The following is a 23,127-nucleotide window of genomic DNA, read 5'->3' as shown; positions in this document are numbered from 1 at the left end:
TAAATCCGTTTATTATTCAGAAGTGTGATGATGCAACTGCTGGCCCTGTGAAATCCTGCTCTGGTTCACGAAATAGCACTTTGATTTTGGAGACTACTTCTGATTCTCAAGCCAATTTGCTTGCAACTTTGCTCCTCCATAACTATCCTGTTCATGTTGAGATCCATCGAATGCTGGATTCTTCCTGTGGTGCTATTTACACTAGGCTGCTTCATGGTCTGACAAAGGCAGAAATCCAAACAAACCTCTCTGATCAGGGTATCATTGTAGTCCATCGGCGATGAAAAGTTGGAGGCATCCTTAGTTCCCAAAGGTACTCTTTTTCTCACTTTTGATAGAGTGGTGCTTCCTCCAAAGATCAAAGCAGGCTATGAAGCTATCGTAGTCTGGTGGTACATTCTGAACCCAATGCGCTGCTACCAGAGTCATCATTACAACCACACTCGAATGTCCTATTGACACCTGGCCAAATGTGTAACCTGTGGTAGGGATGCTCACAAGGGTGACTGTGCACCTCCTTCTCCCCGTTGTATTAACTGCAATGGTGACCGTGCCGCCTCCTCCCAAGATTGTCCCTTGTATCTCAAAGAGTGAGCTGTCCAGGAGATCCAGGTGAAGTAAAATGTGTCTTACCTGGTCGCTCGCAAGTTATTGGATAGTCAAAAACCCTGCGTTCTACCGTCCAGCACTTACGGTACTGTTCTTGCTACATCTCGCTCCATGAAGGACATGGCTGCGCAGACGTGCGACCTCAAATTCAGCACCATGGTCACCCAGTGTCATTGTAGCAATCAGTCTCATCCTCCAGTTGTGCAACAATCCACCAAACTTTTGCCTCATGGGGTGAAGTCACCTGTTACACAATCGGCATGCTGGAAAGGACAGAAGGAATACTCCTATGAAGGCTTCCTTTTTTCTGGGAGCTGCTTGAGAGTAGAATAATAGAGAATTATTGTGAAGGTGGTTCGATGTACCCTCTGCCAGGCAGTTAAGTTTGATTTGTGGAGTATCAATGTATGTGTAGGTGTAGATGTAGCTATAGAAGTTCCCCCACTCTCACCTCTTATCAGCGAGCAATCACATGTGCACCCTGACCTCAGATCTGTCTCGATTCATCCTTTGGACCGAAAGGTTCAGTTGACCCCAATGGTGTTTCACCACCTGTTCATTGCTGTTCTCGATACATTTCCAGGTTTGATAGTGGTATGCACTGATGGTTCAATGGTCTACGGATGAACCAGTTTTGCATACACACATGAGAGGCGCAGTGAACTACACTCCTTGATGAATGGATGCAGCATCTTCACTGCTGAATTGGTGGCCATCAAACAAGGCCTTAGCCATGCTCATTCTTGTGCTGGCAGGGTGCTTCTAATATGCAGAAAATCTCTGAGCAGCCTTTGGGCTATAGACCAGTGTGCTGTCCTCATCATCCATTAGTCAAGACTATCCATGATCTTTTTTCTGACCTCCATCAAGCTGAATGGCCAGTCATCTTTGTTTGGACCCCTGGACATCTTGGGATCTCAGAGAGTGAACATGCCTACAACTTGGCAAAGATGGCTACCAGGACAATGAATTTGGAAATGGGGAGGGGTCTCCCAGAACTGGACCTTCAGTCAACTCTATGCCATCAGTTGTTGGATGTCTGGAATTGAGAATGGTTCACCCTGGATGCCCCAAATAAACTGAGGGCAATAAAGGAGACCATATCCCCATGACATTTTTCCCCTTCATGTTTCTCACAGGGAATCCACTGTCCTTTGTCGGCTTGCAGTGGCCATACTTGGCTGATGCACTACCACCTTCTCTGATGTGAGGACCCATGAACGTGGTGCCCACATGACATTGGCCCACATCCTACTAGACTGCCCAAAGTTTGCCTTTTGGTGATCTCTTAACCTCTGACACACTGCCTCTGGTGCTAGCAGATGACAGCAAAGTGGCTGACCTGGTTTTACATCTCACCCACAAATGTGGTTTCTACTCATTTGTGTAAGGTGGGGCACTTTGACCTCGTTGACTGCATGAGGGGTTTGAGGGGTACCCCTCTCCTACTCTCGCCCAGGTGTACAACTGCTGTCCTCGCTCAACAGTCTGGCCTGGCTTCTACCCTTGGACCTTTTTATTGTCTTTGTTCTTTTATGTTTGCCATTTTATCATGTTGTCTGTGCTGCTGCTTTTCTTGGGGGTAACAGACGGTGAGGCGGTGCTAGTGGGAAGCAGGAAGTGTGTCTACAATGACATACGATCTCCAGGGACCTCCAACTCTGTTCTGGACAGAGTAGGTCACCTGCCTTACCCTCGCTCATTCCCCTCATCCTCTCTGTCTCATTGTATCTTGCTTACAGTTGGGCTCCCCATTATTTGTCTTCTGTATCCTTCTTGTGAGGATTATTCCTGGTTCGATACGTGTAGGATGAAGGGATTGATGACCTCGCAGTTTGGTCTCTTTAAAACCAACCAGCCAGCCAACCAGTATTTTCCATGTGTCCATTAATAGTTGACAAGACAGGTTCATTTTTGAAAAATCATTTCTCTTTTCTGGACACACAATTTCAGTGATGTTCTCCAAGCATGTTTTCATTTTTTTGGCAGTATCATAGCTAATGCATAACTCACTTTTACATGGCATACTGACTCTGAATTCTCTCCTGATGACTAGAAAGTTTTCTTTTTAAGTTGTTTCCCTGGTTTTGCCGAAATAGTCCTCTGTACTTACGAAACATAGCTGCATGTTTAGTCTCATAATGCCATTTGGTGTCAGATGATGATGATGATGATGGGAACATACACACGTGTATTACATAGCAAGCATATTAGTTTAAAACAAAACTCCACCAAAAAAAATAAAAAATAAAAAATTCAATGTCCTTAGTAGCAGACTCCATTCCAAGTTTTCTTCTTGACCTGAGAGAGAGAGACACATGTTTTTACCATTAATAAGTAACTGAGAATTCAAAGGAAATGGGAAACTATTTTAGAATGTGCAAGTGAGTTTCTTCCACATGATGCTTCACTTGACCTAGCAGCCTTACTTCAAAATTTTGACCCACATTTAGACTTCTTTTGGTATGAACGTTTCTTAAAACTATTTCAAATTTAAATTCAGTAGCATTACTAGTTGCTGTATATGGTGGGTGGATGAAACTCCAGTAAGAGGTTTTTTCTATGTTTTTAATGTGGAACACTTAAATGTCACCAGTGAAATATTTTATTACAATTAAGTATTTATTTATTTTATACTAATAAATTTAAAAATTAGTACTGAGACAAAAACTAGTACTAATATCAGTTGCCATAACTAATCACCGTTAACTGAATGCATAAAATAAAGGCAAGCCTACTAAAATTAAAGTGGGCATCAGAGATTAATTGAAAAAAAAATCTGGCTTTACTTACCTCAGATGGAAATTCAACTGTGATAGAATGTTCACCATGTATACAAGCAGAGGTATGTAGGTTTGCAGCTGGTAGCATTGCAAGTTTGAAGTAAATATATTTGCTGTGTCTGACGTTCGACTCACTTGCGCAGTGTGACAGACGTATTCTGCTTTGCAATTCATGAGTACTCTTGCTGTTAGCTGGCTGCATTTTGCCAAGATGGGCTGTGTATCTTCAAGAAGACATGTGGGCATCTCAAAATAAATCCAACTTTTTGAATTTTTTGAAACAAAAATTGAGAAGAAAATCTAATGATAGTTGAGTCAATTAACTGATATATTCCTATTGATATAAGAGGTGATACCAATGATGCTTCCTGGAATTCTCTTTTGGGGCTTTACATTAAATAAGTTAAATCTTTTGTTCATATGAAACAACAGCTCTATGGGCTAAAAATCAGCACCATGTGGGTTGGCCACCCCTGCTGTATACTATGTGTCTGACGGCTGCCATTATCTGTGAATGTGGGTGGCTTGATATGGTACAGATACGTGAAAACATCTTATGTCTCACAAACGAACCACAAGAATACATAAGCAGTTTAGACAGGCAGATAAATAATGTATGCCAGAACTTAAATTCACTGTGGAAACTGAAACACTGATATCTTTTGTCTTGTGAGCTCTCTCTCTCTCTCTCTCTCTCTCTCTCTCTCTCTCTCTCTCTCTCTCTCAGCTAACTCAATACGTTTGCTGCAACTGGAAGTACATCACCAGAACAGACATTGCATGGAAATATTTGATGCCTCAAATGTACAAAGTTCTATGCGCTTATTTTCTTTTTTTCTTTCACAGCTCACAAGAATTTAAAGCTCTTCATCACCCATGGGGGAGTGATGAGTATGCAGGAGGCACTGTATTCCGGAGTTCCACTTCTCGGGTTTCCAATATTTGGTGACCAGGAGTCCAACCTCCTGAGGGCACAAAGTGCTGGCTATGCAATTATGCTGGCACTGAATAACATCACTGAGGAGTCCATTGGTTGGGCCGTAAATGAGGTGCTCACAAATCCTAGGTATCTCTACATAGATCTTTTCTATTAAGTACTGTATACTTGTTCAGTTTCAAAAATTTAAAAACAACTGAGGAAACTTATACTCACAAAGCACTTTCAGAGGATACTATTCACCATGTCCATCATGAATTAAGTATTAGCTGATTCAATGACTTCAGGTGATTCTTATGACCACCATAAGCTGCTTTTAATGAATAATGCTTTGACAATCTCTATCGTTAGGAACTTCCATTTTCAAGTTGATATAAAGACATAATAAAATCATTTTTATAGCATATTTCACGTACAGTGTCCTATCCAAGTTAAAAGTTGACTTGGTCAAGAAAATGTACAGTTCATCAAAACCTTCTTTACTGTTGTCACATGTTCTCCAAATCACAGTTCTGTCACAGTTCTATGACCTACATCAGTAAGTTAGGTGACGTGATGGTGAGAGCACATATCAGCAGTGCAAAAGGCTTTGATGTAAATTTTCTGGAGCAAGACTGCTGTTAACTTGTATATGGCATTATACTTGTTATTTTACCCTACTAAAGTGTTTCCATTAAAATGTATTTTTACATCAGGTTCAAAGTGGTACCCCCTAGCAAAACTAGATGCAATACTGCACTATTCATGAGCAGCAGCTTATGGTAATACGATTTCTTGAAATAAAGCTGTGGAGCAAGTTTTACGCAAAGAATTTATTTATTTTAATTTTTTATTTTGGTAATATTCTCTTATCACTTTGACTGTGCTGTTATCCTGTACTTAAGTCACTATCACAACTGTTTACCAAATGGCCTTGTGAGTCTTGCACAATGAGCAATGTAAACTTCCAATTGTCTTCCAAACAGGTGTGAACAACAGAAGACACTATTATAACACACAAAAAAAGTTTTGTTTTCAGATAATGTTAGCTAAATAAGTTTTGTATGCTTTTATTATTGAATTTAATATCAAGAAACAAAACACAAGTTGATGAGGCATTGGTCTGTTAATGTTCATATTGTATGAGACTGTCCACAAGCCAGATGGCTTCAATGCTCGTTAGTATAAATACGCAGTTTTGTATCTCTTGAGCATTAGCTCGGTTTGTTTATTCACCCAAGCTCCACACATTGTTTGATTGTGTGACATGTGGAATTACTAGAATGTTTCTACTGGGAAGAAACTGCAGGTCTTCAACTGACCTCCACACAAAACCAGTAACTTACTGAACATGCTGGTAACATGCTAGTAATTCCATACATTTCACACAATCGAACATAGAATTTCACATCACAGATGTATAGAAGCATGGACAACATCATTAGGCATGTTGTATCTTCTCAACATGTGGCAAAATGTGACAAAAGATCACTTTTCTATGTCACAGGCCAAACCAAGCTGATGCCTTGTTGGAATACAAATTTCTGAAGCTTCATTTCCGTGTTTAGTGGTATGGGATAGTGTACCACCATAGAAATACACCATTTCAAGTGAGAGGCGTTTTGAAGATCTATCAAAAATGCTTAGTTTTTGGCACTGTTTATTACAATTAAATAGTCTGAAAGTGACACATTAGTGGTTAAAACTGTGCAACTGAACTCGGGCTCGTTCACTACCTATTTTTCACGTGGCTCATCTGTAAAGGGGGTTGGTAGTAAACGGTTGCGTTTGCGCCCCTATTATTGAGTCTGATATTGGCTGGCTTTTGAAGAGCAGTGAATTGAACTATATACATTCAGATTGAAACTTATTTATTTAAAAGAAACACTTTAACATTGTGGCCATGCATTTTTAAGTTCACAAATAATAATCGGTGCAATTCGTACACTGTTCGTCTCGCACCCACACACTTTCACTTTGTTCCTTCACATACCCTGGCGTCCATGCTTGCACTCGTGGCACTTTACAGCTCCCAACTCATCACCACGACGGCCAACGACAAAAGACCACGATTTTCCCGCTCATATCCACAGTCCTGAGTCGGGTCACATGACACCACAGTAGTCAAAATAATTGCTAAACATGGCCACAATTCATTTACAATATTTTATAATATTTAAATACTTAAATCTAAATACATTATATAATTTTATAAATTATCACCACACTTATATAATTCGTTGCAATTAAAAGAAAACCAAAACACTATCCAATGGAACTACAACGTCCATCAAAACACAAAATGAGTATTTTCTGGTCTATTTCGCCCAGCATATTATCTCTGCTGCTGTGCTTTAAATTTTAAATTACTTGAAAGAGTTCCATATTATCCCCTGTTACCTTGCAACTGGTACATCTATACTCCACAAGCAATCTTATGGTGTGGGATGAGAGTGTATTTCTGGTAACATTGTCTTCTACCATGCCCAACCCTCTTTTTCCTGTTCCATTCAAGATTAGTGTGGGAAGAATGATTGTCGGTAAAGCTCCATATGAGACCTAGCTTCTCCTGTTTTATCCTTATGGTCATATCACAACATGTATGCAAAAGGAAGTAATATACCACTTCAAAATTTAAACATTAACCCTCTGTGTGAGCCACACCACCTCTTGTAGCATCTGCCAGTGGACTTTGAGTCCCTAATGCTGTCATGACAGTTAAAGGATCCCATGATCAAACATGCCACTCTTTTTAGCAGTTTGTGTATTTTTATATAAGCCAATGTGGTAAATCTCCAGGCTAATGAGCAGTGCTCAAGAATAGATCAAATAAGTGTTTTCTAAGCAACTTCTTTGATGGATGAAACATATTTCCTTTAGATACTTCATATGAAATGAGCCTGGCATCTGCTTTTCCAACGTTTTGTTCGATTCAGCCATTACACTTTAGATTTGCAGTATCTTTTTTTCTGGTTTGGGCCAGTACTGGTTCCTTTAAGAACATGGGACACTTTTAACTGGTCTATAGTTTTTAAAGGTTTCCAATGGTAAATGCTGACAGAAGATCACAGTGTTTCCCCCTCCCTCTATAACAACACTTTTTCATGTTGTTTATCACTATAATGGTCTTTGAATGATTTGTTGACTAGTTGAACAATTTCCACAGACCATATCAGTTTGTTTAGAATTAGATTGTGAAGAATGCACTTCATTCACACCATCTCATAACATACTTGTTTCAACGAGTCTATGGAGGCTCTGTGGGCATCGTAAGTTGGCTGATTATGTACTGCCCTCAGCAGCAAGGTTATCACTTCAGAAGTCTGTAGGGGCCTCACGGTCCATTTTTGAGTTTGTGGGTGGTGCCCACAGGGCCGCCCAGCTATTGCAACCCGTTATTCCTTCCCGGGCAGCATTTCCTCCCCCATACTCCTTCCTCCCCATCCTTTCTCCTTCCCTGATGCATCCTGCTTCCCTTCGTTTGGTGTTCTTCCTTATGTCAACCAGGTTATCCACCTGTTTTCCTGTATTCCTTGTGATTTTGTTCCCCTTGCCTTTTCTTTTTCGTCCTTCCTTACTAGCATTTCTGGTCTCTCTTTGGGTTTTGACCTCCTCCTCCTAAATTTTTTCTCCATAGTGTGAACCATTTGGAAAGAACTCCCTTCCTAGCATTTATGACATGGATACCTCTTCCCCCCTTCCTTTCTCTTTTCCTTTGCTGATATGGCCCCCCCCCTCTGCCCCCACTAAGTCACCAGCACATATAGCCGATCCATGTGGTGGGCCTGTTATGTACCTGTCTGGCTGAGCCCCCTGATGACAAAGGGATCACACTTCTGATAACTGAGCTGTTCCCTCCTCACTTGTACCTAGGAGTGGTTGCTTATCTTCTTAAAACATCAGAGCTCCTGGCAACGGCTGCCATGCTAGGCAGCCCTTGCTGTGGTTAGCTACCAGAAACACGCTATTTATAGCAGACACCTAGAATCCCCTACCATACAACTATACAAGAAAGTACAAAGTCAGTATATATAAACCCTTAATGTGATTATGATAATGATTAAAGAGTTCTTAAAAAGTGAAGCAATGATGAACAATTATTTGTACTTTATTTTTGAAATGTACGTTTCAAAGATGATTTTACACAAATAGGTCAATATACGATAGTATTTTCTTTGCTACATGTTGTTAGAGGTAAATCTTTGTCCTGGGGCAGTTAGTAGTAAGAGTCTGAAGTGCGCCGGCTTCCACAACATTGACCCACAGGATTGTCAGTACCAGAAAAAGTAAAATCAAAATGACCACCTCAAAACACAGTCTGACCTTACAAAACATCAATTGAAACAGATGAACTAATGTTCATATTATATTCAGTATCCACATCCAAAAGAGACTTGTAAACTGTAGGCCTCCATCGGAAGGCATGATGTATCCTGTGATGAGGCATGCTGCCGACTGTGCGCCAGCTACCCGAAACACGCTACTTAGAGCTGACATGTAATCCAAGATCACGGACTTGGAAAAATTTACAGCTGGCTGGAGAGCACTCACGCAAGAGCTCACCAGGAGGTATCTGTTCCAATGATGTAGCAAGACTTTTGATGGTAGTATCAATACATATCAGAGCAACAGTCAACCAACATTGACCTGCAGGTTTGTCACTAACAGAAAAAGTAAAATGAAAACAACCTCCTCAAAACACAATTTGACCTTTCAAAACATCAATTGAAACAGGCAAACTAATGTTCATATTACACTTTTTCAACTGGGCATTATATCTGTCTCATCTGAACCATGGTTGTCAAGTTTATAGATCAACTGTCCCTTCCACACAGCTCCTCTTGGACCCTGTTCACCATTGTGGTATCAGTTCAGCAACTGGTCTCTTCCACACTAGCCCTGTTGATAATTTTCTGGTTGACACTGGGATTCCTCCCCTTTCAGATCAGCAGTCCCAACTCTTGGTTTCCTATGCCAACTCTGTCTGCTGCTCCCTTGTTCACCCTTCCTATTCTATTCTTTTCATGGCCTTGGGCCATCACCTGCCCACTGACCACCCTTGGGTGAGTTTATTGGTTGGGCTCCAGCTTGCTTCTCTTCACCATGACTTCCATCTACCCTCCTTGCCCTCTTCCCCAAATTCTCTCCCAAGCATCCCTTTGGGCCGGATTCAGGTGGATGTCTCCCGTGACTCAAAAGCCTCGGAGTTTCAGGATGCCTTACACCAATGGCTCTAAATCCACCGATCACATGGGATATGCTTTCATGTCTTCTGTTGGCCCAGAACACCGTCTCTTGCTTGGCATGAGGGGGTGTTTACTGTGGAATTGAGGGGCGTCTATCAGGTCCTTTGCTGCGTTAAATGGTCCTCACTCACCCAGGTTTCATTATGAACGGACTCAATGAGCAGCCTTCAGGCTATTGCTCAGTTTTTCCTGCCACTCCTTGCTCTCTGCCATCCACAACCTTCTTGGTGATGCTGCTTGTTCAGTTGATTTCCTCTGGAATTGTGGCCATGAAGGAGTTTCGCGTAATGAACTTGCTGATCACCTGGCTGGTGGGTGGAGGGCGGCCACCTACTCCAAAGCTGAGGCTTTTATTTCATGACTCTTGAATTTGGTTTTGGACTGTTGCTGCTGAATCTGGAAAGCTACAAGCACAGTCTGCATATTTTTCTGAAAAAAATAGGTGTGATAACAATTCCAGACAGTCCTATGGAACATCAAATAGTGAAATCCAAATCTCTGTTTCCTTTTGCAGGTACGTATTGATGCACATTACCAGGCACAAATGCTACTCATGAATTATATTCATTTCTAAAACTTTTCCCAGTGCGTAACGGGGTTGGTACAGTAGCCAGTATGTGAGATATGAAGAAACAAACAGTGTTGGTTGCGATGTTAAAGTTTTTTATTATTTCCCAGTGACGTGTTTCACATTCATTTAGGCATCTTCAGATTGGCTGATATTTGGCAGCAATGAGTAAAAGTGATATTGCTCATAAAATACCCCAGCAGCCTCTTGTCAAAGCTTTTAAAAACATTGTGTGGTGTCATCATTACGGCATGTGATACAGTCCAATGCGCACTGAATGAGATTGTGGCCACAGTAAAGCTCTACATCATAAATGTGCTGGAGGTATAGTGCATGTCATGTGTGATGTGTGCAACCAGAATATGCACAACTCTTGTGGCATGTTTGTGAGGTAAAGCTTTACTGTAGGCCTGATCCATTTGGTTTGCATTGGACTGCACTGTATGCTGTAATACGGACACCACACAGTGTTTTTAAAACTTTAACAAGGGGCATTTACCTCCTGGGATATTTTATGTGAGGCATCACATTTACTTATCGCTGCCGAATGTCAACCAGTCCAAAGGTGCCTATATAAAGGTGAAAAGAGTCATTGGGAAACAGTAAAAAATTTTAACGCTGCAATCGAGACTGTTTTTCTTTCTTCGTGCTATTAATCTCTACTCTAATACAGAGCTGCTTAATTTGGATGTCTTGTAATGTTACAGCTATATGCAGAATGCGAGGAAGTATTCGCAGCTGTTCCACGACCGGCCAGAGAAGCCCCTGGACAGGGCCGTGTACTGGGTGGAGTACGTCCTACGTCACAGGGGGGCCTACCACCTGAGGTCGGCAGCACTGGACCTCGCCTGGTACCAGTACCTGCTGCTGGATGTCATCGCCTTCATCCTGCTGTGCGCCTTAAGTGTTTTGGTAATAGTAGTTGTAGCAGTAAAATTATTAATAAGGACCTTCTTCCGGAAAAGTGACAAAGTAACAAAGAAAAAGAAAAACACTAAAAATGAATGAATGTTTTTTTCTGTTGATAAAACAGAATGCTATATGGATTATACAAAATATCTCAGGAAATCGTAGTAATTACTTATTAACAGTGTTTAACTTAAGCTACTGGATCATACTGTAAGAGAGGAGAAATAAATTTTTTACTGTTCATATGAATATATGTGTGTATTCTTTTTACAAATTAAATTAGGAAGCCTTGTGGTGATCTTGTGGTTGAATATAACACAGAGAGACCAACATTATGAAACATGTTTATTATTAATTCTCAAAGAAAACATCTGATTAAGGCTAACTGGTAAACCTCAATGTGATAGTGTTAGAAGTTCCATGCGGCTTTTCGCGGATTATGCTGTAGTATACAGAGAAGTTGCAGCATTAGAAAATTGTAGCGAAATGCAGGGAGATCTGCAGCAGATAGGCACTTGGTGCAGGGAGTGGCAACTGACCCTTAACATAGACAAATGTAATGTATTGCGAATATGTAGAAATAACGATCCTTTATTGTATGATTATATGATAGCGGAACAAACACTGGTAGCAGTTACTTACATAAAATATCTGAGAGTATGGCTACGGAACGATTTGAAGTGGAATGATCATATAAAATTAATTGTTGGGAAGGTGGGTGCCAGGTTGAGATTGATTGGGAGAGTCCTTAGAAACTGTAGTCCATCAACAAAAAGGTGGCTTACAAAATATTCGTTCGACCTATACTTGAGTATTGCTCATCAGTGTGGGATCTGTACCAGATCGGGTTGACGGAGGAGATAGAGAAGATCCAAAGAAGAGCGGCGCGTTTCGTCACTGGGTTATTTGGTAACCGTGATAGCGTTACGGAGATGTTTAGCAAACTCAAGTGGCAGACTCTGCAAAAGAGGCGCTCTGCATTGCGGTGTAGCTTGCTCGCCAGGTTTCAAGAGAGTGCATTTCTGGATGAGGTATCGAATATATTGCTTCCCCCTAGTTATACCTCCCGAGGAGATCACGAATGTAAAATTAGAGAGATTCGAGCGCGCACGGAGGCTTTCAGACAGTCGTTCTTCCCGCAAACCATACGCGACTGGAACAGAAAAGGGAGGTAATGACAGTGGCAAATAAAGTGCCCTCCGCCACACACTGTTGGGTGGCTTGCGGAGTATAAATGTAGATGTAGATGTAGATGTAGATGTAGATGTGTAGCAAAGGAAGCAAAGTGTTTCAGTCCTGTTGTTCCTTGAACTCGATTCACTGTCAACATGGAGTGCCCCTGCCCCTTGTAACATACCATTCCTGGCCATACCCAGGGGCTTGTCTGTTGTTCGCTGTGGACGCCAGATTGAATCCTGGGGAAGTGGGCTTTGTTCAGCATGGACATGCTGAGCCACTAATCCTCCTATATGGATGGTGGCAGAGGCCTGCTATGTCAGCTGAAGTGACAGTGATCTTCTGATAATGGCACATGATCTCCAGCAATTGTTGGTATAATCTTTAGTCCAAAGACCAGTTTGGTGCAGCTCTAAATGTTAGTACATCCTGTGCAAGCCTGCATAACTGCTTCAAAACACATTAATATGAAGCAGTGTGCAATGCTTGGTCTCCCTCTACAATTTTCTGTCTCTCTCTCTTTTCCACTACAATGATTAATAATACTAATACTAATACTACTACTACCACCACTACTACTACTACTACTACTACTACTACTAATAATAATAATAATAATAATAATAATAATAATAATAGCTTTATTCAACATTGAATGGGACACTGCACATGTACAAAGAAACGGTAATGATTAAAGTTATTTATACAATACACAAGACACATTCTTCTGAATATGTCATTAATTTACAACAAAATTACAATAAGATGTTTACTGATTTCTATTCACATAATTTCACAAAGCATTTGCTGTTCTTCATATAAGTATGGCACTCTTCTAATGAGTAGAAAGTGTGTTTTACTAAAAATTTCTTAAGCTGATGTTTCAGTGTAATTGTAGGAAGAGCCATGACTGCACCAGGCAGTGCATTAGCTAATTTTATACCTGCGTGCTGAGGCCCCTTTTCGTAAAGTGTTGTTCTGTGGCTGCCAATGTAAAATCTTTCTTTATTTCTAGTATTGTACTGGTGGAAATCTGAATAAATGTTTGGGTGCAGTCTTTTCACAAGCAATATGGCTTTTAGAATGTATGTGTTTATAACAACTAACACCTCTGTTTTTGGAAACAAGTTGCGACAAGATTCCCCTTGATGTCTCAAGATGTGTTCTTTTAACTGATCCCTTCTTTTAATCAAATAATGCCATAGATTTCACCTATTCCAATACAGTTCAGTATGTCCTCATTAGTTATTTGCTCTACTTACATAATTTCCAGCATTATTTGTACCAGCACATTTCAAAACCTACTACTCTCTTCTTATCTGTACTGTGTATTGTCCATATTTCACTTCTGTACAAGGCTACACACCATTAAAATACCTTCAGAAGAGACTTCCTAACACTTAAATATACAGCTTGGCTATAATTAAACTTTCACTACTTGACACAACCACCATGAAAACAATTGATAACAGGACAATGAAACTGTTGAGACAATTGTAAAGTCATTCAGAAGAGAAATAATGAATAAGCTATTGCAAGAAACATTTTAATTTCCAGATGAGAGGGTAACTTTTGTTACCAGCACACCACGTTTATGTTCCAGGTTACAAACGCTGCTCATTGTGATGACCATCTCCATCCACAATAGCCTGTAACCATACTAGAGATAAGATTCTGCAGCACTTTTTAAACCGTGGGTCACTGAATGCTCAGCTGTTGTGACATAGCTGATGCATTTCTTGAAGATCGCACATGCGTCAATCAGTCTCAACAATGGCAACAGTAATTTCAACAATATGTGGCACAAGTGGCTGTCGACCTCTGCCAGGAGTCCCAAATCATCAGTTAATTAAAGCTCTTAATTGTGTTCTTCAACCCTAGTGCAGATGAGGACCTCCCTGTATCCCTTTAAAGCACTGATACTGACAAAAAGAGCAGCAGCAATGTTGCTGTTGCTTTGATAAAACCGCTTTACGACTAAATCCCTGCTCGCCTTGCTCACACCGCTTTTTGACTCTCTGCGACTGTAATACACACTGATAGTTGGGTTTCAGCCCTATGTTGCCATACCAGTACCAATACCAGTGCCTAACAGCAAGTTGTGACAGTAACACGACTAACAATGCAAATCCTGCAGTGCACTGTCTGAACATCATTCCTATGAAGTTTCGTACCCGTATGGTAAATAGTTTTCTATCTACACAAGATAAGTAAAAGTTTAATTATGACCACCCTGTATATTAGACATTAGGAAATTCTTCTTTCTCAGAACTGCTTTTCTTGCTGTTGCTAGTCTGCATTTTATATCCTCTCTACTTCAGTCATAGTCAATTATTTTACTGCCCAAGAGCAAACCACATAGACCACCTTAATTCTCTCATCTTCTAATTTAACTGTATCAGCATTTATTATTTAATTCAACTGCATTCCATTACATGTGTTTTACTTTTGTTGGTACTCATCTTGGAAATTCTCTTCAAGACACTACCCATTCTCTTCAACTGCTCTTCCAAGTCCCTTTCTGCATCAGACAGAAGTGCAGTATTATCAGCAGACTGCAAAGCTTTTATTTCTTCACCCTGAGTTTAATCCTCTTTCCAAATTTATACAGTTTCCTGTAGGGAAATGGCACCAAGGGATAGGAAATGACAGCAGGCGTCCTCAGTATGTATGCCTGGGGGCCTCACTCAACATGTTGAAGAGGTTATTCCAGCAGCCACTGAGGAACAGGGTGCAACCAACTGCAGATTGTGGCACATGTTGGAACAAATGATGCCTGTTGTCTGAGTTCAGAGGTCATTCTTGGGTCATTCCAGCAACTGCCAGAGAAGGTTGAGAAGACTGTCCTTGTGCATTAAGTTTCAATGAAGCTCACAATTTGGCAGCATTGCCCCCAGATCTGATTGTGACCCGTCTATTCTGAGTTGAGTGGAAGGACTGAACCAGAGACTTCGAGGTTCTGTGAGATTCTAGGCTGCAGCTTCCTAGACTTGCACGAAAGCGTTGAGAACTGTAGGGTTCCTCTAAAAAGACAGGTGTGCACTACACATTATAGGCTGCTACTCAGGTAGCTGAGAGTGTGTGGAGTACGCAGAAAGGTTTTTTTTAGATTAGGCAACTCTCCATCCCATCCAGATAATGATAGCTGTAGGAAAACCAGAAGCATCAGTGTAAGATAGAAAGAAATGCCTCACACAGGAGAGAGTCAACATAGAGCCAGAGTTTGAAGTGCTTATGAAAAACAGGGAAGCTCACACAATATTAGGTACAGAAAGCTGGTTGAAACCTGGAACTGATGTTGTGGTCTTCATTCCAAAGACTGGTTTGATGCAGCTCTCCTTCACCTGATTTAATCTGGCTTCCTTCCCTTATCCTCATTTTGCTTTTGTTGATGTTCACTTTATATCCTCCTCTCATGACACTGTCTCATTCCATTCAGCTGTTCTTCCAAGTTCTTTGCAGTCTCTGACAGATTTATAAGGCTACTGATAAATATCAAAGTTTTTATTTCTTCTCCCTGGATTTTAATTCCTACTTCAAATCTTTCTCTTGTTTCCTTTATTGCTTGCTCAATATAAAAGTTGAATAACATCAGGCATAGGCTACATCTGTGTCTCACTTCCTTCTCAACCACTGCTTCCCTTCCGTGCCCCTCACCTCTTATAACTGCCAAATTGTAAAAGGCCTTTCACTCCCTGTATTTTACCCCTGCCACCTTCAGAATTTGAAAGAGAGTATTCCAGTCAACATTATCAAAAGCTTTCTGTAAGTCTATAAATGCTAGAAATGTAGGTTTGCCTTTCCTTAACCTAGCTTCTATGATACGTTGTAGGATCAGTACTGCCTCGTGTATTCCAAAAATTCTACAGAATCCAAACTGATCTTCCCCGAGGTTGGCCTCTATCAGCTTTTCCATTTGTAGTAAAGAATTAGTGTTAATATTTTGCAACCATAACTTATTAAACTGATAGTTTGGTAATTTTCACACCTGTCAACACCTACTTTCTTTGGGATTGGAATTATTACATTCTTTCTGGAGGGTACTTCGCCTATCTCATATATCTTGCTCACCAGAAGGAAGAGTTTTGTTATGGCTGACTCTCTCAAGGCTATCAGTAGTTCTAACAGTATGTTATCTACTCATGGGACCTTGTTTTGTTTTAAGTCTTTCAGGGCTCTGTCAAATTCTTCACACAGTATCACATTTCCCATCTCACCTTCCTCTACATCCTCTCTCATTTCCGTACTATTGCTCTCAAGTACAACACCCTTGTGTAGACCCTCTAGATACTCCTTCCACCTTTCTGCTTTCCCTTCTTTGCTTAGGACTGGTTTTTCAGCTGAGCTCTTAATATTCATACATGTGGTTCTCTTTTCTACAAAGATCTCTTTAATTTTCCTGTAGGTGGTATCTATCTTACCCCTAGTGATACATGCTTCTACGTCCTTAAATTTGTCCTCTAGCCATTCCTGATTAGCCATTTCTCACTTCCTGGCAGTCTAATTTTTTAGACGTTTGTATTCCTAATCAAGATATCCATGGGTGTACTGCTGGTCTACAGTGTCCAACGGGCACAATATTTCGGCGATCATACATGTCACCATCATCAGGTGAACTGACGGACTGATGATGGTGACATGTATGATCGCCTAAATATTGTGCCCGTTGGACACTGTAGACCGGCAGTACACCCGTGGATATTTTGATTATCAAATACACCAGGAGAAACTCAAGAATCACATTTGTATTCCTTTCACCTGTTTCATTTGCTGTAAATTTATATTTTTTCCTTTCATTAGTTAAATTCAGTATCTCTTGTCTTTTTACCTGTTTGATCCTCTGCTGCCTTCACTATTTCACCTCTGGAGAGCTACACATTCTTCTTTCTGTTTCCTTCCCCCTGTTCTTGTCGATTGTTCCCTAATACTCCCCCTGAAACTCTGAACAACCTCTGGTTCTTTCAGTTTATCCTGGTTGCATCTCCTTAAATTCCTACTGTTTGGCAGTTTCTTCAGTTTTACTCTACCATTCATAACCAATAAATTGTGGTCAGAGTCCACATCTGCACCTGGAAATGTATTACAATTTAAAACCTGGTTCAGAAATCTGTCTTACCATTATGTAATCACTCTGAAACCTTCAGGTGTCTCCAGGCCTCTTCCACACATACAACCTTCTTTCGTGATTCTTAAACCAAGTGTTAGCTATGATTAAGTTATGCTCTGTACAAAATTCCACAAAGCAGCTTCCTCTTTGATTTCTTACCCCCAGTCCATATTCACATACTACTTTTCCTTTTCTTCCTTTTCTTACTGTCAAATTCCAGTCCCCCATAACTATTACATTTTTGTCACCCTTAACTATCTGAATAATTTCTTTTATCTTGTCATACATTTCTCCATCTCTTCATATCTTGATCTGTTTAGCATGCAAACTTGTACTACTGTTGTAGGCATGGGCTTCATGTCTATCTTGGCTACAATTGTGCTTTCACTATGCTGTTTGTATTAGCTTATCCATGTTCGTATTTTTTGCTCATTATTAAATCTACTCCTTTGTTACCCCCATTTGATTTTGTATTTATAATCCTGTATTCACATGACCAGAAGTCCCGTTCCTCCTGCCACCAAACATCACACATTTTCACTACATTTAACTTTAACCTATCCATTTCTCTTTTTAAATTTTTTAAAATCTGCCAGATTAAGGGATCTGACATTCCATGCTCCAATCTGTAGGATGCCAGTTTCCTTTCTCCTCATAATGACATCTTCCTGAGTGGTCTCTGCCCAGAGATCCAAATGGGGATCTATTTTACCACTGGAACATTTTACCCAAGATGATGCCATAATTATTTAAACATACAGTAAAGCTTCATGCCCTCGGGAAAAATTGTAGCTGTTGTTTCCCCTTGCTTTCAGCCATTCGCAGTACCAGTACAGCAATGCTGTTTTGGTTGATGTTATAAGGCCAGATCAGTCAGTCATCCAGACTGTTGCCACTGCAATTACTGAAAAGGCTGCTGCCCCTCTTCAGGAACCACAAGTTTGTCTGGCTTCAACAGATACCCCTCCATTGTGATTGCACCTACAGTGTGGCTATCTGTCTTACTGAGCCACCAATCGTCCCCACCAACAGCAAGGTCCATGGTTCATGGAGGTGGGAATTGATAGCAGTGAAATTTTTGGGGAAAAACATTACAGGATCCTTCTACTGCCCTCCAGACTTGTATTCTGATACAACCAAAAATTTTAGAGAGAACCTCAGTTCACGTGTCTGTAAGTTCCCCAGTCATATTGTAATCATCAGTGGAGACTTTATTCATCCAATAATTAATTCAGGAAATTGCAGCTTTTTTAGGAGTGTGCAAGCTAAGACATCCTGTGAAACTTTACTAAATGCCTTCTCTGAAAACCATCTGGAACAAATAGTTAGAAACACCACTCTTGATGGAAGTATATTGTATCTAATGGTGACAAGTAGACCTGACCTCTTTGAGGAGGTCCATATCAAAACTGGTATCAGTGATCATCACATGATTGTGGCCATGATGATGACCAAAGAACTACTAAAACAAGCAGAAGAATATATATGTTCAGTAAAATAGATAAAAAAAGCTGTAGTGTCTTGTCTCAATGAGGAACTTGATACTTTCAGAAAAGGCAGGAGAATGCAGAGTTACTCTGGCTCAAGTTTAAAAGAATAGTTGACCATGCACTGGATAGATATGTACACAGTAGAACGGTTCGTAGTGGGAGGCACACTCCATGGCCTACAGTCACTGTAAAGATACATCTAAAGAAGCAGAAATTACTGCATAATAGGTGTAAAGCAAAGTATAGGGCTATGGGCAGAGAGATTCTGAATGAAACTCATTTGGCTCTTAAGAGAGCAATCTGTAATGCCTTCTATGACTACCATAGTAGAACATATTAAATGATCTTTCACAGAATCCAAAGGAATTCTGGTCATATGTAAAGTCATTAGTGGCACCAAAGTTAGTGTCCAGTCCCTAGCAAATGAGACAGGAATTGAAATTGAGGCTAGCAAAACAAAAGCTGAAATGCTTAAATCTCTCTTCAAGTGTTCTTTTACAGAGGAATACCCAGGAGAATTGCCCCAGTTTAATCCTTGTAACACTAAAAAGATGAATGAAATAAGTATTAATGTCAGTGGTGTTAAGAAACAGCTGAAATTGTCAACAATGAGCAAAATTCCATGCCCTTATAGAATCTGTGTCAAAATCTATATTGAATTTGCAATTGAGTTAGCCCCCTCTTCTAACTATAATCTATCATAGAACCCTTGAGCAAAAAACTGTGCCCAGTTCTTGAAAAAAGGCACAGGTCACACCTGTCAACAAGAAGTGTAGTAGAAGTGATCCACAAAACTGCCACCCAAGATCCTTGACATCGGTTTGTTGTAGAGTCTTAGAACTTATTCTGAGTTGAAACATAGAGATATCTTGAGCAGAATGGCCTTCTCAGTGCCTACCAGCATGGATTTCAATAACATCAATCATGTCAAACCCAACTCACAATTTTCTCACATGACATACTGAAAGCTTTGGATCAAAGCAATGAGGTAGATGCACTATTTCTTGATTTTCTAAAATGCATTTTACTTAGTATCTCATCTGCAATTATTATCAGAAGTACAATCAAGTGAAATTTGTGACTGGATTGAGGACATTTTGGTAGGAAGGACACAGCATGTTATGTTGGATGGAGAGTCATTATCAGATGTAGAAGTAACTTCAAACATATTGCAGGGAAGTGTGTTGGTACACTTGCTGTTCGTATTGTATATTAATGACCTTGCAGGCAATATTAATAGTAAAATCAGGCTTTTTGCAGGTGATGCAGCTATCTATAATGAAGTACTATCCAAAAGAAGCAGCATAAATATTCAATCAGATCTCGAGAAGATTTCAAAGAGGTACAGATATTGGCAACTTGCTCTAAATGTTCAGAAATGTAGAACTGTGTACTTCACAAAATAAAAAAATAAAAAATATGGTATCAATGAGTCACTGCTGGAATTGGCCAACTCGTACAAATACCTGGGTGTAACATTTTTTAGGTATGTGAAATGGAATGATCACATAGGTTCAGTTGTGGGTAAAGCAGGTGGTAGGCTCCGGTTTATTGGCAGAATACTGCGGGTGCATTCAGTCTACAAAAGAGGTCACTTACAGGGGATATTGAAGACATACAGAGAAGGACAGCACAAAAGGTTTGTTTAATCCATGGGAGAGTGTCACATTGGCCCTGAAAGAGCTGAAATGGCAGACACTTGAAGACAGATGTAAACTATCTTGAGAAAGTCTACTAATAAAATTTCAATAAATGGCTTTAAATGGTGACACTAGGAATATACTAAAACCCCTATGCAACACTCAGCACTCAACATTCACATAGGGACCATGAGGACAAGATTATTCTAATTACTTCACTCCCAGAGGCATTCAAACAATCCTTCTTTCTGCACTCCATACGTGAATGGAACAGGAAGAAACCATAATAACTGGAACAATGTGATGTACCCTCTGCCATGCACCTCATGGTGGTTTGCAGAGGATAGATGGAGATACTTCCAACCATCCCACTTAGTCTGATATACGCTATAACTGGTACTGATTGTGTACCTGTCAGAAAGGCATAGAATCCAAAGAAAATTGACCAAAATGATGTGAAAAAGTTGATCACCAGTAAGCTAACAGAATAACTCATTGCAAAGAACTGTACTTACAAAGATCGATTTTGATTGGTTGCTCTGTCATTAATTAAAAACCTATATTTTTTATTTTAACAGAATCTTCCATAGGTTCTTGGTAGAACAACATTATAATAAATGAAAAGCACCAGTTTACTAATTGGTGCTTTTCATGTACTATATTTTTTTAGTGAAATTCGAATCATGGAAAGAAATAAATTAATCTCTTGTCCTAATGTGGAAAATTTATTTCTGGAACATACTGGATATAATCGGACTTAGAAGTAGTAGTTCACAAAACAATTACATAAAAGTACTTTGAAGTCTGTACATACATCGGAGTAATATCTCCTATCCACACAATCGAAAAGATAAGTTGTGCTGAAGCTAATTATGAAAACCTAAGTCTTTTCAAAGTGATGATAAACAAAATAAAAAGTGAGTTGTTCACAGTAATAAGTGACAGAATAATGATTGTGTAGTGCAACTGAACTATATTATGAATTTTGAAAGACAAACTTTTGGAAGTTGTTAACTTTCACTGTGTGTTACTTTGAAGGAGGTATTAAGGTGGTAAGGTAATGACCACAGTTCCCTCTTCTAATCATCAATACTTTTATTACACAATGAATGTACAGGATGAAGACTAGGCGGGAACTGAGGTCCCGGAAGTGTACAAAACAAAGATCAACTCAAAGACATAATACACATACGACATTCTGGCCTATCAATCCGTGGATTGACGCCACAACTTTATTTAAAAATCAGTCACTACAGAGCAACAGCAAAACACCCTGGCAATGCTGGAATGAGATATGACATCAATACTGAAAATACTATAAAATCACAGAAAATTTGTTACTATAGTTACATAAAAAGTATAAATTACATGAGTTGCTAAATTAGTAGATCATGCCTTTTAAATGTTAACTCTATAAATGAAATTTCACAATGATGACATGATACTCAGAACACAGAATAGATGACAAGAATCCTGTTATAGGTATTACATCTTTGTTACGTATTCAATTGATTGTTATTGGGTGAATGTTACAAACCAATGAAAAAAAAAGGAGAAATACCCACCACTTGGTGGGGCTCTGCCCAAATTGTGTGTGGTGCCTGCCTTCTGGACTGTCAGGGGCAAAAAGTCACACCAGCCATCACATTCATTCTCTCAAGGTGTTGGACGAACAACATGCGGTTCACTAGGAAAAGGGACCAACCCGGGGAATGTCTCAGACAGAACATGTTTGGAAACAGCTTTGATGTCAACTCAGTCCTACTACCAGTATCCAAGATATAAAGGACCCGGTACAACAGGGCCTCAGGAGAGGATGCAACAGCACCAAGTCAACCCATGAACTTTGGTTCCTCTTCCCCTCCAGGGTGCTTCACTTTCTGTCATGCAGCGTGTACAGCAACCTACTGGATAGTGTGGAATGCAGTGCATTATAAATGTAAAGTTCAACAAATATGATACTTACACCAAATGCTTTGCATTAGACAAAAGTAGACATCAGTTCACATACCAGCTCAAGTGAAAAACTGCTCCTTAGGCGTGAGGGTATACCAGGAAGTGAACATGCAAGTTAAGTGGGAAAACTAATACCTAAATGGCAATCTATTGTTGTGCATTGAGATTCACATGAAGAGAGTCCTTCAGAACCTCCAAATGGTGTGTAACAGACATAACTGTAGCAAGTAACTCTGCTGCGATGAATTGCACATCATATCAGACATACCCATTCTTGACAATGAATACCTGCATACCCCATCATTCATTCATGTCCATAGAGATAAATAAGAAGGGAAGCCTCAATGGATAGGGAATGAGTTATAGTACAATTAACATAAGAGAATTGAGACTTAGAAGCACTATCTGTACACTACATTAACTATCCCTATACTGTGTCTTACTACTGCTGGGGCTTATGACAGCTAAATGTACAAGTGTACAATGCATGCTGCTACTTGTAATGTAGCTAACTGAAGCCTTCAGTTTTTGAACTTACATAATCACACACTGTATAGAAGAGATAAACACTATTTCTTAAATCCTAATTTGAATTCGTAAAGATTCCTAGTTCTTTGCTCTATTTTAGACTAGTTGTACCTGATCACACTTTGCTGTAGCTCTAGTAGTATTCTGATCATAAACCAGTAAGCCATAAATACAACTTCACTGTTTGCTAGCATTATTT

General features: G+C 39.9%; 1 protein-coding gene across 1 annotated transcript in view; it reads left to right on the top strand.

Moving 5' to 3' along the window:
• LOC124544928 (UDP-glucosyltransferase 2-like) overlaps positions 1–11,280 on the top strand; it is a 105,652-nt gene extending 94,372 nt beyond the window's left edge. The window contains exons 5-6 of the mRNA XM_047123674.1: positions 4,239–4,458; positions 10,830–11,280. Of these exons, the coding sequence (XP_046979630.1) occupies positions 4,239–4,458; positions 10,830–11,130 (521 nt within the window). The 3' untranslated portion in view covers positions 11,131–11,280. The remainder of the gene's footprint in view (positions 1–4,238; positions 4,459–10,829) is intronic.
• The last annotated feature ends 11,847 nt before the right edge of the window (positions 11,281–23,127 follow it).

This window comes from Schistocerca americana, chromosome 8 (assembly GCF_021461395.2).
Source record: "Schistocerca americana isolate TAMUIC-IGC-003095 chromosome 8, iqSchAmer2.1, whole genome shotgun sequence".
Classification (NCBI taxonomy): domain Eukaryota; kingdom Metazoa; phylum Arthropoda; class Insecta; order Orthoptera; family Acrididae; genus Schistocerca; species Schistocerca americana.
The sequence above is the reverse complement of the archived record's forward strand: the minus strand, read 5'-3'. Positions and strand labels throughout refer to the sequence as shown.